Below are 19,103 nucleotides of genomic sequence, written 5' to 3'. Positions count from 1 at the left end.
ACCACAGATTTAGCTACTACTAGTCTACTATCAGACAAGAACACAAATTAACATGTCTTTTTTTTAGGACATAAACTTTTTAGAATCTAGATCCTTTGAACAAATGGCTCTTCTTCTTCTTTCAAATCCTATCTTGTGGATAAAATAAAACTACAAAAAAAATATTCGTTTTTTTTTTCCTCAAAGGTGGAAAAGCTTTATTCATGTTGTGATCTGGAGGGGGTTTAATGGCGCTTGCAAACATATCTTTGCGTTTCAAGTTTCCACCACTACAATATTCATCCTCATCCACATTCAATCCTCTACTCTCCCTCAGAAAACCTTCCTCCATCGCTTGCTCCAAGGCCGGAGATGACGGCGGAAAAGGAGCTGTTGACGGTGGCGAAAAGCCGCGGAAGTTATCAGAGCAGTCGTCGTGGGAAGTAAAAGACTCCGAGGGGAAGGACTATCTCTACAGGCTCGGGGCGGAGTCAGAGAACATGAACATAGCCGTGGGAGCAAGAGCCGGGATGATCGATGACGTATTCATCGGAGACTTTCTTGGCAAAGATTGTTAAGCCTCTCTTTTTTATTCTTCATCTTCATGTTGGTTCTGTCTCTCTCTAATTATTGAGTTAACAGTTTTGTTACTTTTGCAGCTGATATTGTGTTTGATTACCGTCAGAAGGCAACAAGGTCCTTTGAACATCTTCAAGGAGATTACTACATTGCTCCAACCTTCATGGTAATAACTTGTGTTCTATATAACTGCCACTGAACTGAGCCAATGGGTTTTTTTTGCTTATATCTTTATTATTTTTTTCCTTTGGAACAGGATAAAGTTGGTAAGTTGGAACTGAGCTAAGCCTTTGGTGATTGATTATTGAGATAAAAAGTCTGGAACTTTTGAAGATGATCTTTGCTATAATCTTTCTTTTGCCTTAAACATGTATTGTGTTCTGCAGCCGTACACATTGTGAAGAACTACCTTGCTAGTTCTCTAAATATTAAAATCCCATTGATCTTAGGTAATGTGAATGCCCCTCCCTGGTTCTTTGTTTAGATTCAGTGATTGAAACTTTGTTACCATCTCTTGAACGGTTGTTTTTGGGCTGGCTAGGTATCTGGGGAGGTAAAGGACAAGGCAAAACGTTTCAGACCGAACTTATATTCAAAACCATGGGAGTTGAACCTGTTATAATGTCTGCAGGAGAGTTGGAATCTGACAGAGCTGGTGATTTTCTCCAATAACTCCGATATAAAACCATTTTCCTAACAACCTGGTTGCTTTCAGTTACCAATTGTGATATTGATATTCTTAACAGGGGAACCGGGAAGACTCATACGTGACCGCTATAGAACAGCTTCACAAGTTATTCAGAATCAAGTGAGAAGCTCTTCCTGTCATTCCCACTCTTGTTACACCTATTTATCTATACAAAGATTGGCTTGAACTTTGATGATGATGATGATGGCATGTAATGCAGGGGAAGATGAGTGTTCTCATGATCAATGATATTGATGCTGGCCTTGGTAGATTCGGTAAAATAGTCAAAATCCCAGTTAACTTAAACCTATGTTGTTCCCCTGAGATGATCTTAACTGAGTTTCTTGCTCTTTGTTCAGGGGAAACACAGATGACAGTGAACAACCAGATAGTCGTCGGTACTCTGATGAATCTTGCGGATAATCCTACAAGGGTGAGTGTGGGACAAGACTGGAGAGAAGCTGACACTGTAAACAGAGTTCCTCTCATTGTCACGGGAAATGATTTCTCCAGGCTATATGCTCCACTGATCCGGGAAGGAAGAATGGAGAAGTTCTACTGGTAAGTATACACAGATTGCTTTAGATTTGCCTGCAACTATGGAATCTTCTTTCCTGATTAGTGTTTTTTAAAACAGGCAGCCAACTCGTGAAGATATAGTTAACATTGTTAGCAGAATGTACGAGAAAGATGGGATATCACGGAAAGATGTTGTAAGCATTGTTGATCAGTTTCCAAATCAAGGTAATATACATTTACTATATCTCAATGAGCAATACGAAGGTTCATTACCTTACCACTTCATTGTTTTATGACAGCACTTGACTTCTATGGAGCACTGAGGTCACGTACATATGATAGATCTATCCTCAAGGTAACTTAAAACTTCAGCCATGACTGATAACATCTCTCTGCAGTAAAAATGGCTAATATCTTTGTTATTGTAAACAGTGGGTAGATGAAGTTGGAGGAATAGAGACTCTAGAGAAAACTCTTCTCAGGCGTAAAAAGACCCAAGAGGTTCCTCAATTCATTCCCCCTGAGGTACATGCTGGTACCACTTGAGATCATATGAAGGGTTTGTTTCATGCTGATGATGATAATGTTTGTGAACAGCAAACGGTGGAGGCGTTGCTGGAATCAGGCTACTCGCTCATCAAGGAACAAAAGCTCATCAACGAAACAAAGCTTTCCAAGGAGTACATGAAGAACATTGACGATTAAATACCAAACAAACAAACAAGCATCAACTATTATTTTTTTAGTTTTCCCATTCTTAAAAGTTGTCAGACAGAGATTAAAACATAACTCAAATCACTTTATAGAGTTTATTTTCTTACCAAACCCATGAGCATGGCAGTGTGGTGCTAATACAATAACATTTAGTACAACATTACATGTCTATGCATCGCCACAGAACGTGCAAATGCATACATACGTTGAGATCTTCTGCCCTGTGACAACAGAATTGGCTTCAGACAGATTGTGTCAGAGTTACATTTATCAGATTATCCGAATGAGTCACGGCATTTCACAGAACCACATAAGCACTTCCTCTTTCCATGTAAAAGGCTCCCATCTCTGGCCTCAGATGTAAGGGAGACTCCATAATCATAAGTCAACTCAGCCATCGGTGGAATGTGACGAATAGCAAAGAAAGCAATGTGGACAACCGATTCACCACTCCCTTCAACAAAAACCGGCTGCCACATAACGTTAGGTGAGCAACTATGGTTCATGAACCGAGCTACATTTCCAAAACTCTTGGCACTGATCAGGACCGGTGACGGGAGATTAAACTCCTCCGGGGTTTCATCCGAAGGGTCCCCATCTACCAACGCAGGCTCATAGTTCCACTTAAACGAGTTGTAAACACGCGACGTATCAAAGACAAACTCATCATCTTCTTGCTCCATTCTAAGGTTGACCTCACCAGCATATTCACATATGAAGGAGCCGGCGCGTATAGGATCCCAAGAACGTAAACCCCAACCACGATGGTCTGTCTTGAACACTTCCATTCGAAACTTCAGCCCCGTCTGAATCACTTTGTTTTTGCAGCTGGCGTGACACGGACACGTTGTGCCACATTCATACACCATGGGCCTCCGAGAAACAAGCATCACGCCGTTAAGGTAAGGGAGGTCACCGCCGTTCTTACGGACGCAGGAGCAGTCAAGGTTTCCAGCTGCACACGATCCGTGACAGGAGCAACCAATAGTGGGCGGCTGAGTTTGTTTAGAGTGTTTGAGTGTGGAGATGTAAGTGAAATAAGAAGGCCCCTTCTCATCGTCCACATCATTCACAAGAGAAACAGGTTTACTCTCAACTCCTGAAGTTATATCCGGAAGGATAAGGTTTGCTCTTGCAGTTAAACCTTCCTTCCACTTAAGAACAGCTTTCCAGATACCAAAGGCAGGTGGCTGATTAGGAACTCTCACCAATTTATACTTAAAAGTGTTGCAACCGTTCTTCCCTTTCTCCACCCATGACTCCGAGATTGTATAAACTCCATCATATATATAGATCTTTCCTGTTTTACTAGCGGGATCCTCCTCTCCTCTTATCACTCTCACTCCATTCCCTTTCCTCAAGCTCTTCTCCAACGCTAGATTCCCTCTCTCAAGCTTCTGATCAGACGCTTGTCCGTTCTTATCAGCATTCCCTCCTTGTCCGCTGTATATCAAAGACTCAGGATCCTGCGCTTCACCGTCGTAACGTCCAGAGGAAACAATGCTGGTAGCTAACGGCTCCTCATCTGCGCCGACTTTGCTTGTTATATAGTCAATCCCTGCCATGGTCTGCATGTGGAGACCGACCAAACACATCTCTATCCGTGAGAAGAAGATGTCTCCAACCTCGATTCCAGGAACAGTCCCAACTCTCTTCTTCATGTTGGTACGCACTCCGTTGCTCATCAGAACACCTGCTGCTTTCGAGGTCCCGGCCTTTCCGTGCTCTACTTGTGCTAGCCGCCTCCTGACAGCGTCGAAACGGGTCAACACGCTGCTTACTAAGTCACCGTTTCCATCTTCTCGCTCTGGTGCACTGATCCCGCTGTCGAAATCTCTTTTCACTACCTGAACATCCAAACTAGTCTTCTCTTTTTTCTTGGCGTTACTAGTTCCCTTAGGACGACCAGCTCCTCTTTTAGTCCCACTTGAGCTACTACTAGGGACAATTGATACTGCATTTCTCTTAGGACGACCAACTCCTTTTCTGGTCCCACTTGAGGTACTAGGACCGTTTGATACAACAGTAGGTGGTCTATATGATTGAATAGGTGTAACGAACGTAGGAGGAGGCGTGTCCTGAGTTTGGTTGAGATCTGGAGGTGGTTGTGCTCCAAATGGGGAGAAAGGTGAGTGCCCAGTAGAAGAAGAAGGAGGGCCAAAAGGTGGACAACCAACAAAGGGTGGGCCTTGATTACCATTTGGAAAAACAGGTTTCAAACTTCGCAGAGGCTTTACGTCTAGCACTATCGACTTGTCATAATAGTTAGGATTTGGAACAGTGTTCATCCCTGGAACTCCTTCCATTGCTAAACTCCTGTTAAAGTAGAAAAAAATGGGATTAAAGGTCCAACATTTGGATTAATAGCATTAACCAAGCTTAGATTAGCATTAATGGCATCCCACAAACCACCTATTTTAAAGCTGTGTCAAGTGAGATAAATATCACAATGTTTTACTCCTTAGCCCTCTCGGACACACCTAGCCGTGACCTTGTGGGGTTACTCTCTGCGGTATTAAAAGCGGACAAGAAAGCTATAAGGGAATGCGAAAGCAGTCGTCTCTATTTATACAAAAAGAATATCCATTTATGAGCAAGCTTTAGCTTCACTAAAAATGTCTAACAATCGATACCCAAAATGTAAACTTTGCTAACAGAATGTAAAAACGTAAAAAGATTCTTTTTTTAGAAACGAAATGAATTTTACGTTTTGTTTCATACTTGAAATCCAACAACACCTCCAGATCTTTCGTACAAAAATGTAGAAACAAGTACAAAGTCTTTCCTTTTTTGTACATCAAGATCTGTAAAGAATAAACAGAAATCTAAAGGAGCAACCCTTAATCGAACACCAAAACATACTAATTCTCAGACTCATAAAAAAAAAACGAATCCTTTATCTCAAGTTAGACCCTCATTTATTCATATTCCAGATTCCAAATTAAAACAAGAAGAAGAAGAAGAACAAACAAGAAATTAAATTATTACCAACCTCAAGGAAGATGAGAAAATAAATATAAGAGCTCCGAATTAATCGAGAGAGAGGCAAAACAGCCGAGGCTGATGATGAAAGAGCTGAGACGAATTTTGACGACAGAAAGTGAAAAAAGAATAAAAAGAAAAGCCAAGTACTGCCTGCTCAGATGAAAGAAGCTGAAGAAGAAGTTGATGTTACATAGTATTTTTTAGTCCGTTAGATTCGCGTTTACGTCATCTATACCGTCCAAAAAACTTAGTGCGTTGAAAAAGAAAGTTTTTTTTTCTTTCTTATATATCCCTTTATTATCTTTCTTTCGCTCTCGTGTTTGTTACTGTCGCCATTTCTATCCACCAAATCACCAATGTAAGAAATATGGCACAAGAATCCATATGCTAAAAATCTGATCTTTTTTTTTTTATCCATACTAGTTTCCATTGTTAAAATTTTACTTCAAATTAGGGTTAATCGAATCTGTATTTTATTTGATGAAGATTGAGTCATGTAATTAAAAACCAACGTCTTCTTCAGCGAAAATGATCAACGTTGGTTTCTAATAAAAAGCAATTTCAGACAGCCGTACTTATTCATTTTCATATTGTAGTAAAACATTATGGAAAATGTACAATACAAATTTATTATAAAGTTCCGAGATATCGTTGTTTTCTTTCTCTTAAGAGCCACGGTCCGGCGGAACGAATCCTGAAAACCGGTTTCCGGAGAGAATCAAAGTGGTCAACTCTTTCCAGTTACTAAACTTTGGTGGAACCAAACCGGTTAACGAGTTAACCCCAAGGTTCAAGTATCTAAGCTTCTGTAGATTCCCAAGTACTGGAGGAATAACACCCGTGAGCTTGTTTCGTGACAGGTTGATGGCCGTGAGTTTCCTACAGCTTCCGAGGTCACTAGGGATTGGTCCTTCGAAGTTGTTGCTGTTCAGATCGAGAAACGAGAGATCTTGGTTCTGAGAAAACTCAGGAAGAGGACCTGAAAGGTTGTTGTCTCTAAGGATGAGTCTGCTTAAAGTCTTGCACTGAGCAACGGATGCTGGTATGTTACCGTGAAGCTGGTTTGATCCTAAGTTAAACACTGTCAGCTTATTGCCATGGCAGAGATTTGGTGGTATCTCTCCTGTGAGATTGTTACCAATGAAGTCCAGAATCTCTAAGTTGCTGTTCAGACCTAAACCAGGTGGTATTACTCCACTGAAGCTGTTGTTGAAGATCGTAACGATCCTTAGATTCTTGAGCTTGGTTATTTCCTCAGGGAGCTTTCCTGTGAGATTGTTTCTATAAACTAGCAACTGAGTGAGACTCTGAATCTTCCATATCTCAATAGGAATCTCACCCGAAAACCGGTTTTCGAATAGCTCCAGGCTTTCTAGCTTCTGTAGCTTACCTAATGCGCTTGGTAGCTCACCTCCGAGCTGGTTATCGTTGAGCTTCAACGTGCTCAAGCTGCTGCAGTCTCCGATCTCCGCCGGTATGCTTTCGGAGAGACGATTCTCGGAAAGGTTGAGAACCGTGAGATTCTTCAACATACCCAATGATGAAGGGATTGTACCTGACAAGTTGCATTTTATAATGACTAAGGCGTCAAGGCTACTGCAATTGCCCAGTTCAGGAGGGACACCGCCTTCGAATTGATTGTATGAGAAGTCCAACGTCACCAGCTTCCTGCATTTGGTTGAACCAAACCGAACTGTTCCACTAAGGCTGTTGTTAGCAACAAAGAGGTCAGTGAGATTCTCCAGAAGATTGAGACTTTCAGGCAATGAACCAACCAACTTGTTCATGTGCAAATACAAAATCTCCAGCTTACTGCAGTTCCCAATTGACTCAGGGATTGTACCGGAGAACTGATTGTCGAACAAACGGAGCTCCAGAATCTCCTTAGCCTCACCAACATTTTGAGGGATTGAACCGCTCAGGTTGTTATGCTCAACATGCAGATAATTCAAGGCCGGAATTTGAAACAAGGATTTAGGCAATTCACCGGTTAGGGAGTTGCTGTAAAGATACAGATCAGCCAAGCTTTTCAAGCTACCTAGAGTATCTGGGATCTTACCAGAGAACCTATTCTCAGAAACATCAATATACACGAGTGAGCTACAGTTACCTAGATTGGAAGGTATGATCCCCGTGAGATCGTTGGAACTAACATCCAAAATCTCTAAGCTTGTGAGTTGCCAAATCTCAGGACCCAATTGGCCTGAAACCCCTGAGCCGGTGAAGTTGAGAGAGGTAACCTTCTTGGAATCATCACAGGTGATACCAAACCATTTACATGGAGTGGCTTCAGGTGAGTTTACCTTCCATGTCGAGGTTAATTCTGGTGGCACTTTGTCCAAATGCTTCCGAAGGGAGAGGAGAGCTAACCCATCTGAATTTAGACAGGAGATAGACACTATACGGGTCGAGAAAACGAGACAGAAAAGCAAAAGTGTTTCGAACAACACAAGATTCTTCATCTTAAGACTTTAAGAACAAGAAACATGCCCAGTATCATCAACCAGTATTGAAATATAAAGCTCTCACCAAAATGGAGGGCAAGAGGACTAAAAGGATAGAACTTGATTGATTGGTATTGACTAATATTACAAGATTTGATTAATGCCACTATTAGAAGAAAATCAAAAACGCTTGGATTGCATTTATGACAGCTTAGCTGAGGAAAGAAATCATCGCTGTGCATTAAATTACGGAGAGAATGGTAAATATTTATATTCTTACCTAAATTGTAGATATCTCCTTATATAGTTTCTTTGTAATTTCCTCTGATTATTCAAAAGTTATTAGACTGAATAAAACATTTCCAAACTATTGTTTATCATTCTCATCAATGTTGCACATGTACAGGTGTAAATATCGCAATCTTGGGAGATTTTGTGAAACTTACTAAAGGTGTGAATCCATGACTTGATCACCATTTAGTTACGCCAATTAGATGATAACTCAAGATCCACATCTTCTTCCCACCAAGTTGCTGCCTGCGACACCATCAGTTTCAGACCAGTTTAAGATACTCTGTTTTACATTCAAGAAACACAAAAACACAATCTAGACCAATGTGCAAAAACCTTGTAGCCCCTGCGCAGGAACTCAAGTGAGCTCCCTTTCTCTTCTTGTAGACCTAGAACCTGCAACAGCTCTTCCTTGGTCTGTTTGCATCCACATCAATTAGAGCTTGTTACTTATTTTTTCCAAAGGTTGGGTTAAAACGACTAAACACAAAAGATTAATGCACATACTTCACCCAGGGTGAAACGAGTTGGGCTTTCTGCAACACACGCAAATGAGCCATCAGATTGCTTAAGCATCACCTGCCACGGCCCTGCATTATTATTTTTTTATATCAGATAGGGATGGACAGTTAAGGTCACTGGTATTGACAATGGTTCCACATATTTGTTAGACACTGAGATAAGCATCGCATCGTGTTCAGTGTGCAAGGCAGTCACAATACAGGTTCAACAAAAATTGGTGCCACTATATACACATTTATTCCCGGGAAAGAATATTTATAGTATTTACCAGGATATTGTCGAAAAAGTGCTCCGTTGTAGTTCAACACATATGGTGCCACTGCCACTGTCTTAGTCAAGCAAACACAAACAACTATTATGATGCTTCATTTATGCAACTAGTCAAGAAAGATCTACTGAGAAATTATCATCCTAATTGGCAAGTACCTTTGAATACTCTCGGATTCGGATATAAAAGACGGGAACAAACTGAGAAAGAAACCGGTAGTGCAGATCTTTAGGGGGAAAGCCAAGTAGCCCAAGGTCAGCACTGCACTAAAGTTCAGTTGTTACCAGAAATGAGGAAACCGAGAGATATTGAGTTACACATGAAAATGAGGTGTAAGAAATACCGTAAGGTATCTAGCTCAAGATTAAAGAGAAGAGCTGGGGTTGAGCTGGCAAAGTTTTCCTGCAAGTATACACCAACAACTTACAGATTACAATTGAATAAGAAGGCATAAAGGAAGAAAAAAATCAAAATTACTGAAATAAGAAATGATGAAAGGAATCAAATACCACAAACTGCTCTATAACAGAGAGTTCTCGAGTGCTGCAATTGATAAACATATAAAGGGTCGGTGGCTCCTTGGGCTCCCAACTACCTGTGGGAACACATAATCCTCATGAGAAAAAAAGCAATAAACCATCTGTTCACATAAGCAAAAATAACTTGCGAAAAATAAAGAAACAATTGTAGCTATTATACCTTCGTTTTCATCTTCAAAATCAAAGTCCAAGGTACTCCTTATAGATCTGAAGAAATTGGTGACAGAAGTGCCAGGTATATCATCTAGAGAACGGATACTTATGCCATCAATCTGACGAGAAACACACAAAAGAAATCAAGCCGTTGTTACTCATCAAGTGTGTTCAATATCTTAAACAATGCAGCAAAAAAGGAAGCTCATTTGCTATACCGAATCAAACGCTGCTTTGAAGAGTTGCGAAGCTCTGCGTTTCTCAGGCTTATCAGGAAACACCTGAAGCAGAGATTGATGTAACACATAGGTCAGAGAGTAGCAAACAACAAGGATGACTAATCAAGCAAAGAGATGGATTACAATGCAAGCTCTCGTCTCTACTTTCTCCTGAAGCTTCCGTACAACAGACAAGGCGAGTTGTATGTTGGCATCAATGAAATCGTCTGAAGAGCCCTACACAATCAATCACACAAATACGCTAAAACGAAGCTAGAACGCGAACAGACTCAATGATAACATGGAAACAGACCTTGTATGAAGAAATGCTACTGGGCAAAGGCCTGGAGAAGAGAACAGATAATCAGAAACGAGCTAATGACACGAAATTGTACAATTCGGATGAAAGAGAGGAGAGGATGTTTACGGAAAATCGATTTCCAAACGAGATTTGGATTCCTGGAGAGCGAAGGCGAGAGAGTTCGCGGCGTCAGAGACTAGAACTTCGTACGACTTGGGCTTATAGACGGAGACGCCTCTCCTAGGGTCAGAGTCGGGAGATGTAGACGAGAGTGCGCCGCCGCTTTTCGCGGTGGCTCCGCATCTGACTCTTCTGGTTAGTATCGAGGGAGAAGAGAAGAGCGCCGGTAACATCGCCATCGCCATTTTTGCTCTCTCTCTCTCTCTGTGGTTTAACTGTTAAAAGGTGTCAGTGATGAGTCTAATCCCCACAATTTAATGACACGTGGGTAGATCTTGTTATCTTTCATAACCGGAATAAACCGGACTTTGATTAGGGAGCCACGACCGGCATGCAATACGACGACGTTTGGCAAATTTTTGGCGCTGAGACCGCTTTAGACGGTTACTAACGGCCGTAAATGTAATTATCTACTGCGGCTAGGCCCATGGTTACTTCTCCTGATAACCGTTGATCTCTACTTGGTCTAATGGCTGCGACTTATTAGTGCTTTTATATCGTAGTTACACCGATGCGTTCGAGAGCTGAGAAACACTCGATAAAAGCAGTTAACTTTGAGTCTTCTTTAATAACAAACTTCTTCCACTCTGTTTCTCATTCTAACTAAGAAAATCCTCTTTCCCGGGAAAATTTAATTTTCTTTCTGCTGAAGAGCGAGAATGAGTAAGAGGATGGATCGTTATCTTCTTTACACGGTGGTGCTTCTTCTTCTTCTTCTCGGAGCAGCTTCTCTCTCCAACGCAAGGCCACGCGCTAATCGACGTAAGTTTCCCAAGAATCTTCGACTGATGAGGTATTTCGAGATTGTGTATGTTTCGTCGCTCTTCTTACTTTTAGAATCTTGGTTGCAGCTCCCAACTTCATGCGATTCGTGACGAACGCAACCGACTTCGCGTCGGAGGATTACTACGACTACATAATCGTCGGCGGCGGAACGGCGGGATGTCCACTCGCCGCCACGCTCTCCCAATCCTTCCGCGTCCTCCTCCTCGAGCGCGGCGGCGTCCCTTACAACAGACCCAACGTGATGTCGCACGACGGTTTCTTGACGACACTCACCGACGTCAACAGCTTCGACTCCCCGGCTCAGTCCTTCGTCTCCGAGGAAGGAGTCCCCAACGCTAGAGGCCGCGTTCTCGGAGGAAGCAGCGCGATCAACGCCGGGTTCTACAGCCGAGCTGATAAACAGTTCTTCGACAACTCGGGTCTCGATTGGGATCTCACGACGGTTAATCAGTCTTACGAATGGGTGGAGCGAGCTATTGTCTTTAGACCTCAGCTGAGGACGTGGCAGTCCGCGATTAGAGACGCGTTGCTTGAGATCGGTGTGCATCCGTTTAACGGCTTCACGTTGGAGCATAAAGTTGGGACTAAGATCGGTGGTTCGACTTTTGATCGTGCTGGGAGGAGACACAGCTCTGCGGATCTTCTTAGGTACGCAAGAAACTCCAACATTAGAGTAGCGGTTTACGCTACTGTGGAGAGAGTGTTGCTAGCTTCTTCGTCTCCGAGTGATTCGGGTTGTAATGTCTCTGCTATTGGAGTTGTGTACCGTGATCAGCTTGGACGTTACCATCACGCGATGATACGAGACAGAGGAGAGGTGATACTCTCTGCTGGCTCGCTCGGTACTCCGCAGTTGATGCTTCTTAGCGGGATTGGTCCAAGGAGTTACCTTTCGACTTGGGGGATCCCTGTGGCTCTTGACTTGCCTAATGTGGGGGACTTTGTGTATGATAACCCGAGGAACGGTATCTCCATTGTTCCACCGGTTCCAATGGAGAACTCGCTGATACAGGTAGTGGGTATTACTGAGGAAGGTGCTTTTCTTGAAGCTGCTTCCACTGTAATCCCCTTTGCGTCGCCTCTACGTTCTGTTTTCATAAGAGCTCCAGCTTCTCCTTTGTACGTTCCCGTGACAACTATAATGGAGAAGATTCTCGGTCCAGTTTCTGTTGGTTCGCTAAGGTTGGCTTCGACTGATGTGAGGATTAACCCTGTTGTTAGGTTCAACTACTTCAGTGACCCACAGGATCTTGAGAGGTGTGTCAATGGGACTAGGAAGATTGGGGAGATACTAAGGAGCAGAGCTATGCAGGACTTCATGTTCAGGGAATGGTTTGGGAGCCGTAGGTTTAGGTTCGTTGGAGTTCCATTACCTTTGGACCAATCAAATGATCTGGTGATGGCAGATTTCTGCAGACGTACTGTGAGCACGATCTGGCATTACCATGGTGGATGCGTTGTGGGGAAAGTAGTGAACTCTGATCTCAAAGTCAATGGTGTTGATTCTCTTAGAATCGTGGATGGATCAACCTTCAGTATCTCTCCAGGGACTAATCCACAAGCTACCTTGATGATGCTTGGAAGGTAAAAAAACTGTCAAAAGTTTATACGCTTTGATACATTACCAATGCTGTTTGGTCAGTGTAAAAACAATTTTCCACATGACTATAATTGCAGGTACATGGGGCTGCAGATGCTGAGAGAGAGAATGAGATACTAATCAGATACAAGGTGAGCTTGACAGCACTTTCTGGATTAGTTTACTGATTCTTTTGCTGTATGTTCACTACAATTAGTCTATTCATTTGTGCATTGGACTATCTTGTTAATTCATGAGAACATAGTACAGATAGTCGTCTATTGTTGATGTAAACATAAGGACTGAAATATAATGATCAAAAGCTTATCTTGCTCAGAGTAGCCATTATAGTAAAGTTTCAAGCTTTACCAAGTGAAAAGCAAACGTTTTGTTCATATTTCTGCACAGAACGTAACAGACTCTGCGGATGTTACTTGTTAGATGCATGCTAGTCAATGAACCAAAACCGAGTCAAAAATAAACTTTCAATGCACAACTCAAAACGAAAGCATATCACTGAAATGGTAAAAACTGAAAACACACCAAGTTTTTTTTTATATAAAGTTGATAAACAAAGCATATCTCAAAGTGAGCAATATACACAAATGCGTTAGTGTTCGCAGATAATAGTTGTTACATTTCGATAAGGATCTCGCCCCAAGTGGCAAGATAGTCCAAGCAAGCATGGTTTTGTTGGTTCGCTGATTCAACCTCTGGCCTTGAGCTCTGCAAGCCTCCTGGACAAATCATCCTCATCGACTTTCTCCTCTGTCGCAGTAGGTATGGTATGACCAGCAGCCTGAGGTAGTCCAACAGAGACTTCAAGACCATAGTCATCTGCTACCTGCTGCATCAGGTTGTTGACATCGCCTTCAGGAGTGGACAATGATGTAGAACCAGCCATGGCGTTCTCCATGAACTCAGCTTGGACCTCCATGTTCACAAACTGCTTCTCAAATGAATCCATCGTCTCTGACATCTTCTGCAGATTGCCTATTCAAAGAAACAGAGAACAGATAAGAACCCCAAGTTGTTAGCAACACAACAAACCTACTTAGACTTGTCTACTCGTGCTATACATTCTCTACCATTCATGCTATTGCTACCCTTGTTATGTTTCCATAAAAAACAAACCTTTATGTCTACCCAGTAAAAAACTCGAACTTTCAATCAAACACATCATTTTTACAACCTGTGGCAAGCGAGGACTCAAGGGATTTGACGATGTTGGTCATGGACTTGGTGATCGTGGTCATCTTAGCCTGGGTGTCTAAGCGAGCAACAACAGCGTCAAGGCGAGAAGCGAGACGAAGATAGTTCATCTGCTCGCTACGCTTACGAATGGCGTTCTCGGCGTAGATCCGAGCACCATCCATGTTCCCCTTCTCGATCGCCTTCTTCACCTTGAGTTTCTCCGCCTTCTCCTCCTTCTCGCACTTCCTTGACTGCCTCTGCAGAGACTTGGACGTGAATTTCAGATCGAATATCTGATTCATCAGCTTATCCGTGTTACCCATGTTGATCGGTTCCTCTACACCTCCCGAATTCGATTACGATCTATCGGTAGAGAACTAGGGTTTCTTCGAATTTGGGGATTTTTCTTTTGCAGAAGAGAGAGAGAGAGAGATGGAGGACGAAGAAGAAAGGAGAGAGGAATCGAATTAAGTGGGGCCCCTTAATAAAGTAAAAGATAATGTTAAAGTCAGCTTTGGTTTAACGTAAATAAAATCAGACTTGGCCGGTTTACTATGAACCGCGGTTAGTGATTGTCGGTAGTACCCGGTTCAATATTAAACGGCTATTACTAATTAGTCACACGCGCGCATCAAGAGGGAAAGGAGGAGGCACACGTGTCAAGAATGACTCAGCACCGTCCGATGTGTCGCTCATCATCAGCGTTGCCAACTCAGAAGGAGCTTCATTTGGAATGTTGCATGACTTTATCAAATTCAATCCGAATTTTTCAGACCAAACCAAAGCTTTTGTCTTTTCCCATTTCCAGATACGTTTTTGAACTAACGCCAAGGACCAAGAAGCAAGGCCAAACCCCACCGTAGGGGCAACGAGAGACGTGCATTAAAGTTCGATCTGAATTTTCGAGCATCCTTACTGTTCCGAGTTAACCCTTGATCCCCTTTTACGGTTCAGAAACTCGAAAATTAGAAAATTAAATTGAAGTGAGAGAAAAAGGAGGAAGCTTTGGTGAATACACTCATTAAGGCATGTGAGAATCAGATCTTGAAGAAAAAGGTAGAAACTTTCAGCTACCAGGCGAACGTTCACGAAGCGAAAGTTTTCGTCTTTGTTGTGTGATTCGGGTTTTGGAGATGGATGGGAGAAATGGGGAGGAGCGAATCGTTCACGAGGTTGCAATTGTGGTTCCTAAGAGGGTTCGAGAAGAGGAAGAGGAAGGAGACTGTGTTGAAGTTTTGGTGAGTGAGCTGAAGAAGAGAGGGATGGTTGTTGATAGAGTCGTTGGTCTCGCTGATGAGTTTCTCAAGGTCGGTTTTTTTTTTTCAATTTTTCATGGGTGTTGTTATCTCAATTTGTCCTCTTTTCAGACAAAAGTGCTGGTCTTGAGTGAACCTGAAAGAGTGAATTTTGATGTTAAATAACAAATTGTTGATGACTTAAGTTAGCTCTAGTTCAGTATAATACTATGTAGGCTGTTTTGTTATCAGTAGAGTAACGTTTGAGCTAACTACAACACAATTCAGGTAGCTGCTCCTTTGGAGACCTTGGGGAGTGCAGCAGCTGAGCTTCATATACGTAAACCTACTCGTCTTGGTAACTACTGCTTCCTTTGTATATAACAGCTTAAATTGTTGATGAACATTTGTGTCACAGATCTTTCCTCGTTTTATGTCCTTCACAAGTTTGAATGTTTGATGGTCTTATCTATCATTTTCAGGAATTGATTTGCCCTTTGAGGTGCAAGGTTCTGAGGCTTTCTTCAGGCAACCTGATGGGTCTTTGTTCAGCTGGTTTGAACGTTTTCATTGCTATCAACATCTTCTTTACGGAATTGTAAGCTCTGTTCTTATTTATCCCTTGTTACATGTCTTCCATTGTTTAACGTCTTAGTTCATAGCCTTCTTGATTCATTAACTCTTCAAGATACAGGTTAACAGTGATGGTTACGACGTTACACTGAAGCTTGACGACAAAGAGTTTTGTTGGGCGGCAGGAGAATCACTAGTTAGAAGGTTGGAATCAGAAGGCGTCATCAAACAAATGTTTCCTCTTCATGGTAAGCTATACAGGCAGTCTAGACTCTAGAATGGTTTAAAATTCTCACACATGAACATACTTCTTTTTGTAGATGAACTCAATAGGAAGGAACTTCTCAAAACTTGGGCGTTAAACTGGTGGAACTTCACAAACCAGCCTATTGATCAGATATACTCCTACTTCGGCGCAAAGGTAGACACATAGAGAAACCTAAACTTACTATACATGTTGTAGCAGAAAGCATTTTTGTATGGAAACTCATTAAATATACAAAATCACAGATTGGAGTCTACTTTTCCTTCTTGGGAATGTATACACGATGGTTACTATTCCCAGCCTTACTTGGGATTATAGTTCAGATGATTGATTTTGGGTAAGTTCTCATTTTTGTGACAAGCTCTTATGATATATGGTACATACATCATGCCTTGTTTGCAAATTTGTCTTTGGTCAGGTCCTTGCAGTTTCTTGTTCTCCCAAGTTTCTTTGTCAGCACAATACTCTGGGCTGCCTTGTTTCTTCAGTTCTGGAAACGTAAAAACGCAGCTTTGTTAGCTAGGTAGGTTCTCTTCCCCCTACACTGATGGATAGCATCCAAACAAGTTGATTATGTACCAATTGTTTTTTTGTTTTATTAGATGGCAGATAAATTATTTAGTTGGTCCGAGTCAAGGATACAGATTCATCGGAATGGAGTGGAGCTCCCTTCCCTTTCCAAAGGAGCTTATAAAGAACCTCGGAAACGAGAAGTTCAAAGAGAAGGAAGCGTACCAAAGATATGAATGGTTTGCTTACCGCAAAAGGTTTAGGAATGATGTTCTCGTCATCATGACCATTATCTGCCTCCAACTTCCTTTTGAGCTGGCCTATGCTCACATCTACGAGATCATCACATCCGACACAATCAAGTGAGAGCTTGCTCATTGTTTCTTTTACAAGTGAGAGCTACCTCGAATGCAAAATTTCTGTGATTGTTTCAGGTTTCTATTGACGGCTATCTACCTTCTAATCATTCAGTACCTCACTCGGTTGGGAGGCAAAGTATCTGTCAAGCTGATAAATCGAGAGATCAACGAGAGTGTGGAGTATCGAGCTAACAGCTTGATTTACAAAGTAAGTACATCATTGTTTTTACAGAGTTCATTGTTTCCTCCTCTCTAACCTTTGCCACTGCAGGTTTTTGGACTCTATTTCATGCAGACATACATTGGGATCTTCTACCATGTGCTTTTACACCGAAACTTCATGACACTTCGACAAGTATTGATCCAACGGTTGATCATCTCACAGGTAAACAAGAAACATGATGAGAAACTCTCCTTTGAAGATTTTAGCACTTACATATGTTTGAGGTTTCTTCAGGTTTTCTGGACTTTGATGGATGGTTCTTTGCCTTATCTCAAGTACAGCTACAGAAAGTTTAGAGCTAGGTATGTCCGTTATTTCATTCATCTAAGTCAGAAACCTTGAAGGATGTCAAAAACTGGTTTCTTTTTTTTCAGGAAGAAGAAGAAAAGTGAAGGTGGACCATCAACAGGGAAGATACTAATAGCATCAAGAGTTGAGAAGGAATATTTCAAGCCTACATATTCAGCAAGCATTGGTGTAGAGCTTGAAGATGGACTTTTTGATGGTAATTTAACTTAATAAAGTCGGTAATCTTTAGTGATTGATTATATATAAAATCTGATATATGATTTTTTCATTTTGCTTTTGTAGATTTTCTCGAGCTAGCTTTGCAATTTGGAATGATCATGATGTTTGCTTGTGCCTTCCCTCTTGCTTTTACCCTCGCTGCAGTGGTAAGAGTCTTAACATTTTGTCAGTTTCATCTTTAGCTTCTGGACTTTAACATGAAACATGGTGTACACAGAGCAATGTAATGGAGATGAGAACAAATGCTTTGAAGCTATTGGTTACACTGCGAAGACCACTTCCTCGTGCTGCTGCAACAATTGGAGCTTGGTTAAACATATGGCAGGTGACTTGGATACCATGAAAAAAAAAACCCTTTACATATATTATAATGATTACTCCATCTTGCTGCCCTAAATAGTTTCTTTCTTGTGTGTTTCAGTTTCTAGTAGTAATGTCTATATGCACAAACTCTGCGCTCTTGGTATGCTTATATGATCAAGAAGGAAAATGGAAGATTGAGCCAGGGCTAGCTGCAATTCTCATCATGGAACATGTCCTCTTGCTTCTCAAATTCGGACTATCTCGTCTTGTCCCTGAGGAGCCTGCTTGGGTTAGAGCCAACCGTATGAAGAATGTGACTCAAGCGCAAGACATGTACTGTAAACAGCTCTTGAGAAGCATTTCTGGTGAATTTTCCTCCATGGCAAGAACTCAACAAGAGTCGGAGTAGTCTTGACATGAAATTATAGAATCATAGTAATACCAAAAGGCTTTTGTGTGTGTGTGTGTGCAACAGTTAGATCTCCTTTTGTCCATAAAAATTTATGTGATATCTTGAAGACTTGTATAGAGAGATCTATCTCGTTTTTTGTCTGTAATATGTTGAACTATGAGGAAATCAATTTTAACATTTAGGTTATAATCATGGGTAATGCTCTAGAGAAGAACATCCCTAATATTTTTCAATGTTTATGTTTCCCATCATCAACAGGTTGTCATGTGATCTGTTACTTGGAACACCTAGTCATTTACTACTCTCTCTCTCTCTCTCTCTTTCCGATAAAAACATCATTACCAATACACCTAACCACATTTCAATCAATTAAAAAATAGATTAAAATATAAAATCAATAAATTTTGCATTGAAACTATAAAACGATATTTATTTTAAAACAAAAATTTTACCCTACAACTACAAGTAATCTGAAATGGGTGGAGTATGTATTAACATATGTGTACTCCATTGATGGTTGCACACTTGATGCAGTATAATTAGAAAAAGTTTCTCATGATCAAGTCTTTTAAAGATGGAATTATTAGAACAATTATTTTCTCTTTTGGGTCAAAGATATGGTTTATTCTTTTCATTTAAAGATGATTTTTTCTGTTATTGTCAATTTCTTCTTTTGTTGGATTAGTGGAAAATCTTTTATGAGTGGTAAGGTTTACAGATACTTTGTTCACCTAATCAGAGTATCAAATTCAAATG

At 41.3% G+C, this 19,103-nt stretch overlaps 7 protein-coding genes across 11 annotated transcripts; 3 read left to right on the top strand and 4 right to left on the bottom strand.

Annotated features, from left to right (window-relative positions):
* Positions 1 to 49: 49 nt before the first annotated feature.
* Positions 50 to 2,590, top strand: LOC106405886 (ribulose bisphosphate carboxylase/oxygenase activase, chloroplastic-like). The gene is made up of 12 exons (XM_013846440.3): positions 50 to 552; positions 639 to 724; positions 815 to 824; positions 945 to 1,007; positions 1,100 to 1,213; positions 1,305 to 1,366; positions 1,467 to 1,521; positions 1,606 to 1,807; positions 1,884 to 1,990; positions 2,065 to 2,120; positions 2,198 to 2,290; positions 2,363 to 2,590. The coding sequence occupies exons 1-12, from the start codon at positions 228 to 230 to the stop codon at positions 2,468 to 2,470; spliced, it is 1,281 nt and encodes a 426-aa protein (XP_013701894.1). The 5' UTR covers positions 50 to 227; the 3' UTR covers positions 2,471 to 2,590.
* On the bottom strand, positions 2,472 to 5,651 carry LOC106405885 (histone-lysine N-methyltransferase, H3 lysine-9 specific SUVH3-like). Of its 3 annotated transcripts, none has more exons than XM_013846438.3 (3): positions 5,472 to 5,634; positions 4,892 to 4,986; positions 2,472 to 4,795 (listed from the first exon to the last, which is right to left on the bottom strand). In XM_013846438.3, exon 3 carries the CDS (start codon positions 4,783 to 4,785, stop codon positions 2,755 to 2,757), a length of 2,031 nt encoding a protein of 676 aa, XP_013701892.2. In that variant the 5' UTR covers positions 4,786 to 4,795; positions 4,892 to 4,986; positions 5,472 to 5,634; the 3' UTR covers positions 2,472 to 2,754. The 3 variants fall into 3 exon arrangements, with proteins under 3 accessions (XP_013701892.2, XP_048617351.1, XP_013701893.2); XM_048761394.1 differs by having other exon boundaries at positions 4,889 to 4,986; positions 5,472 to 5,633; XM_013846439.3 differs by lacking the exon at positions 4,892 to 4,986 and having other exon boundaries at positions 5,472 to 5,651.
* A 362-nt stretch (positions 5,652 to 6,013) lies between these two features.
* Positions 6,014 to 7,976, bottom strand: LOC106406529 (leucine-rich repeat receptor-like protein kinase PEPR1). Its single transcript, XM_013847214.3, has one exon. It carries the CDS (start codon positions 7,924 to 7,926, stop codon positions 6,130 to 6,132), a length of 1,797 nt encoding a protein of 598 aa, XP_013702668.1. The 5' UTR covers positions 7,927 to 7,976; the 3' UTR covers positions 6,014 to 6,129.
* Positions 7,977 to 8,212: 236 nt separating this feature from the next.
* Positions 8,213 to 10,619, bottom strand: LOC106406530 (protein LPA3). 2 transcript variants are annotated; one of them, XR_002659174.2, is made up of 12 exons: positions 10,327 to 10,619; positions 10,213 to 10,243; positions 10,044 to 10,136; positions 9,900 to 9,962; positions 9,689 to 9,800; positions 9,499 to 9,584; positions 9,333 to 9,391; positions 9,148 to 9,255; positions 8,990 to 9,046; positions 8,707 to 8,789; positions 8,536 to 8,616; positions 8,213 to 8,445 (listed from the first exon to the last, which is right to left on the bottom strand). XR_002659174.2 is itself a non-coding variant. In XM_013847215.3 (12 exons), exons 1-12 carry the CDS (start codon positions 10,563 to 10,565, stop codon positions 8,386 to 8,388), a joined length of 1,071 nt encoding a protein of 356 aa, XP_013702669.1. In that variant the 5' UTR covers positions 10,566 to 10,615; the 3' UTR covers positions 8,213 to 8,385. The 2 variants fall into 2 exon arrangements, 1 of the variants encoding a protein (XP_013702669.1); XM_013847215.3 differs by having other exon boundaries at positions 8,990 to 9,050; positions 9,148 to 9,250; positions 10,327 to 10,615.
* Positions 10,620 to 10,838: 219 nt separating this feature from the next.
* Positions 10,839 to 13,081, top strand: LOC106404872 ((R)-mandelonitrile lyase-like). Of its 2 annotated transcripts, XM_022704508.2 has the most exons (4): positions 10,839 to 11,142; positions 11,232 to 12,285; positions 12,388 to 12,750; positions 12,844 to 13,081. In XM_022704508.2, exons 1-4 carry the CDS (start codon positions 11,040 to 11,042, stop codon positions 12,884 to 12,886), a joined length of 1,563 nt encoding a protein of 520 aa, XP_022560229.1. In that variant the 5' UTR covers positions 10,839 to 11,039; the 3' UTR covers positions 12,887 to 13,081. The 2 variants fall into 2 exon arrangements, with proteins under 2 accessions (XP_022560229.1, XP_013700979.1); XM_013845525.3 differs by having other exon boundaries at positions 11,232 to 12,750.
* A 153-nt stretch (positions 13,082 to 13,234) lies between these two features.
* Positions 13,235 to 14,432, bottom strand: LOC106406432 (ESCRT-related protein CHMP1B-like). Its single transcript, XM_013847096.3, has 2 exons — positions 13,938 to 14,432; positions 13,235 to 13,738 (listed from the first exon to the last, which is right to left on the bottom strand). Exons 1-2 carry the CDS (start codon positions 14,260 to 14,262, stop codon positions 13,452 to 13,454), a joined length of 612 nt encoding a protein of 203 aa, XP_013702550.1. The 5' UTR covers positions 14,263 to 14,432; the 3' UTR covers positions 13,235 to 13,451.
* A 263-nt stretch (positions 14,433 to 14,695) lies between these two features.
* Positions 14,696 to 18,539, top strand: LOC106406574 (anoctamin-like protein At1g73020). Its single transcript, XM_013847267.3, has 15 exons — positions 14,696 to 15,246; positions 15,463 to 15,532; positions 15,657 to 15,772; positions 15,869 to 15,995; positions 16,068 to 16,168; positions 16,258 to 16,349; positions 16,431 to 16,535; positions 16,615 to 16,884; positions 16,957 to 17,089; positions 17,153 to 17,266; positions 17,339 to 17,406; positions 17,479 to 17,609; positions 17,696 to 17,778; positions 17,850 to 17,957; positions 18,054 to 18,539. Exons 1-15 carry the CDS (start codon positions 15,073 to 15,075, stop codon positions 18,342 to 18,344), a joined length of 1,983 nt encoding a protein of 660 aa, XP_013702721.1. The 5' UTR covers positions 14,696 to 15,072; the 3' UTR covers positions 18,345 to 18,539.
* The last annotated feature ends 564 nt before the right edge of the window (positions 18,540 to 19,103 follow it).

Source organism: Brassica napus, chromosome C6 (genome assembly GCF_020379485.1).
Source record: "Brassica napus cultivar Da-Ae chromosome C6, Da-Ae, whole genome shotgun sequence".
In the NCBI taxonomy this organism is placed as follows: Eukaryota; Viridiplantae; Streptophyta; class Magnoliopsida; order Brassicales; family Brassicaceae; genus Brassica; species Brassica napus.
This window is presented reverse-complemented; position numbering and strand designations above follow the sequence as displayed.

Bases quoted from the DNA above. Each gene is read 5' to 3' on its own strand.
- LOC106405886 (XM_013846440.3), top strand. From the start codon at position 228: ATGGCGCTTGCAAACATATCTTTGCGTTTCAAGTTTCCACCACTACAA. The intron at 1,008-1,099 runs GTAATGTGAATG...TGGGCTGGCTAG, and splicing joins TAAAATCCCATTGATCTTAG to GTATCTGGGGAGGTAAAGGA. The intron at 1,522-1,605 runs GTAAAATAGTCA...CTCTTTGTTCAG, and splicing joins TGCTGGCCTTGGTAGATTCG to GGGAAACACAGATGACAGTG.
- LOC106405885 (XM_013846439.3), bottom strand. From the start codon at position 4,785: ATGGAAGGAGTTCCAGGGATGAACACTGTTCCAAATCCTAACTATTAT.
- LOC106406529 (XM_013847214.3), bottom strand. From the start codon at position 7,926: ATGAAGAATCTTGTGTTGTTCGAAACACTTTTGCTTTTCTGTCTCGTT.
- LOC106406530 (XM_013847215.3), bottom strand. From the start codon at position 10,565: ATGGCGATGGCGATGTTACCGGCGCTCTTCTCTTCTCCCTCGATACTA. The intron at 9,963-10,043 runs GTAATCCATCTC...TCTCTGCTTCAG, and splicing joins TAGAGACGAGAGCTTGCATT to GTGTTTCCTGATAAGCCTGA. The intron at 9,585-9,688 runs GTATAATAGCTA...GTGTTCCCACAG, and splicing joins TTTTGAAGATGAAAACGAAG to GTAGTTGGGAGCCCAAGGAG.
- LOC106404872 (XM_013845525.3), top strand. From the start codon at position 11,040: ATGAGTAAGAGGATGGATCGTTATCTTCTTTACACGGTGGTGCTTCTT. The intron at 11,143-11,231 runs GTAAGTTTCCCA...TCTTGGTTGCAG, and splicing joins AAGGCCACGCGCTAATCGAC to CTCCCAACTTCATGCGATTC. The intron at 12,751-12,843 runs GTAAAAAAACTG...CTATAATTGCAG, and splicing joins ACCTTGATGATGCTTGGAAG to GTACATGGGGCTGCAGATGC.
- LOC106406432 (XM_013847096.3), bottom strand. From the start codon at position 14,262: ATGGGTAACACGGATAAGCTGATGAATCAGATATTCGATCTGAAATTC. The intron at 13,739-13,937 runs GTTGTAAAAATG...TTCTTTGAATAG, and splicing joins TGAGTCCTCGCTTGCCACAG to GCAATCTGCAGAAGATGTCA.
- LOC106406574 (XM_013847267.3), top strand. From the start codon at position 15,073: ATGGATGGGAGAAATGGGGAGGAGCGAATCGTTCACGAGGTTGCAATT. The intron at 16,169-16,257 runs GTAGACACATAG...ACAAAATCACAG, and splicing joins ACTCCTACTTCGGCGCAAAG to ATTGGAGTCTACTTTTCCTT. The intron at 17,267-17,338 runs GTAAACAAGAAA...AGGTTTCTTCAG, and splicing joins AACGGTTGATCATCTCACAG to GTTTTCTGGACTTTGATGGA.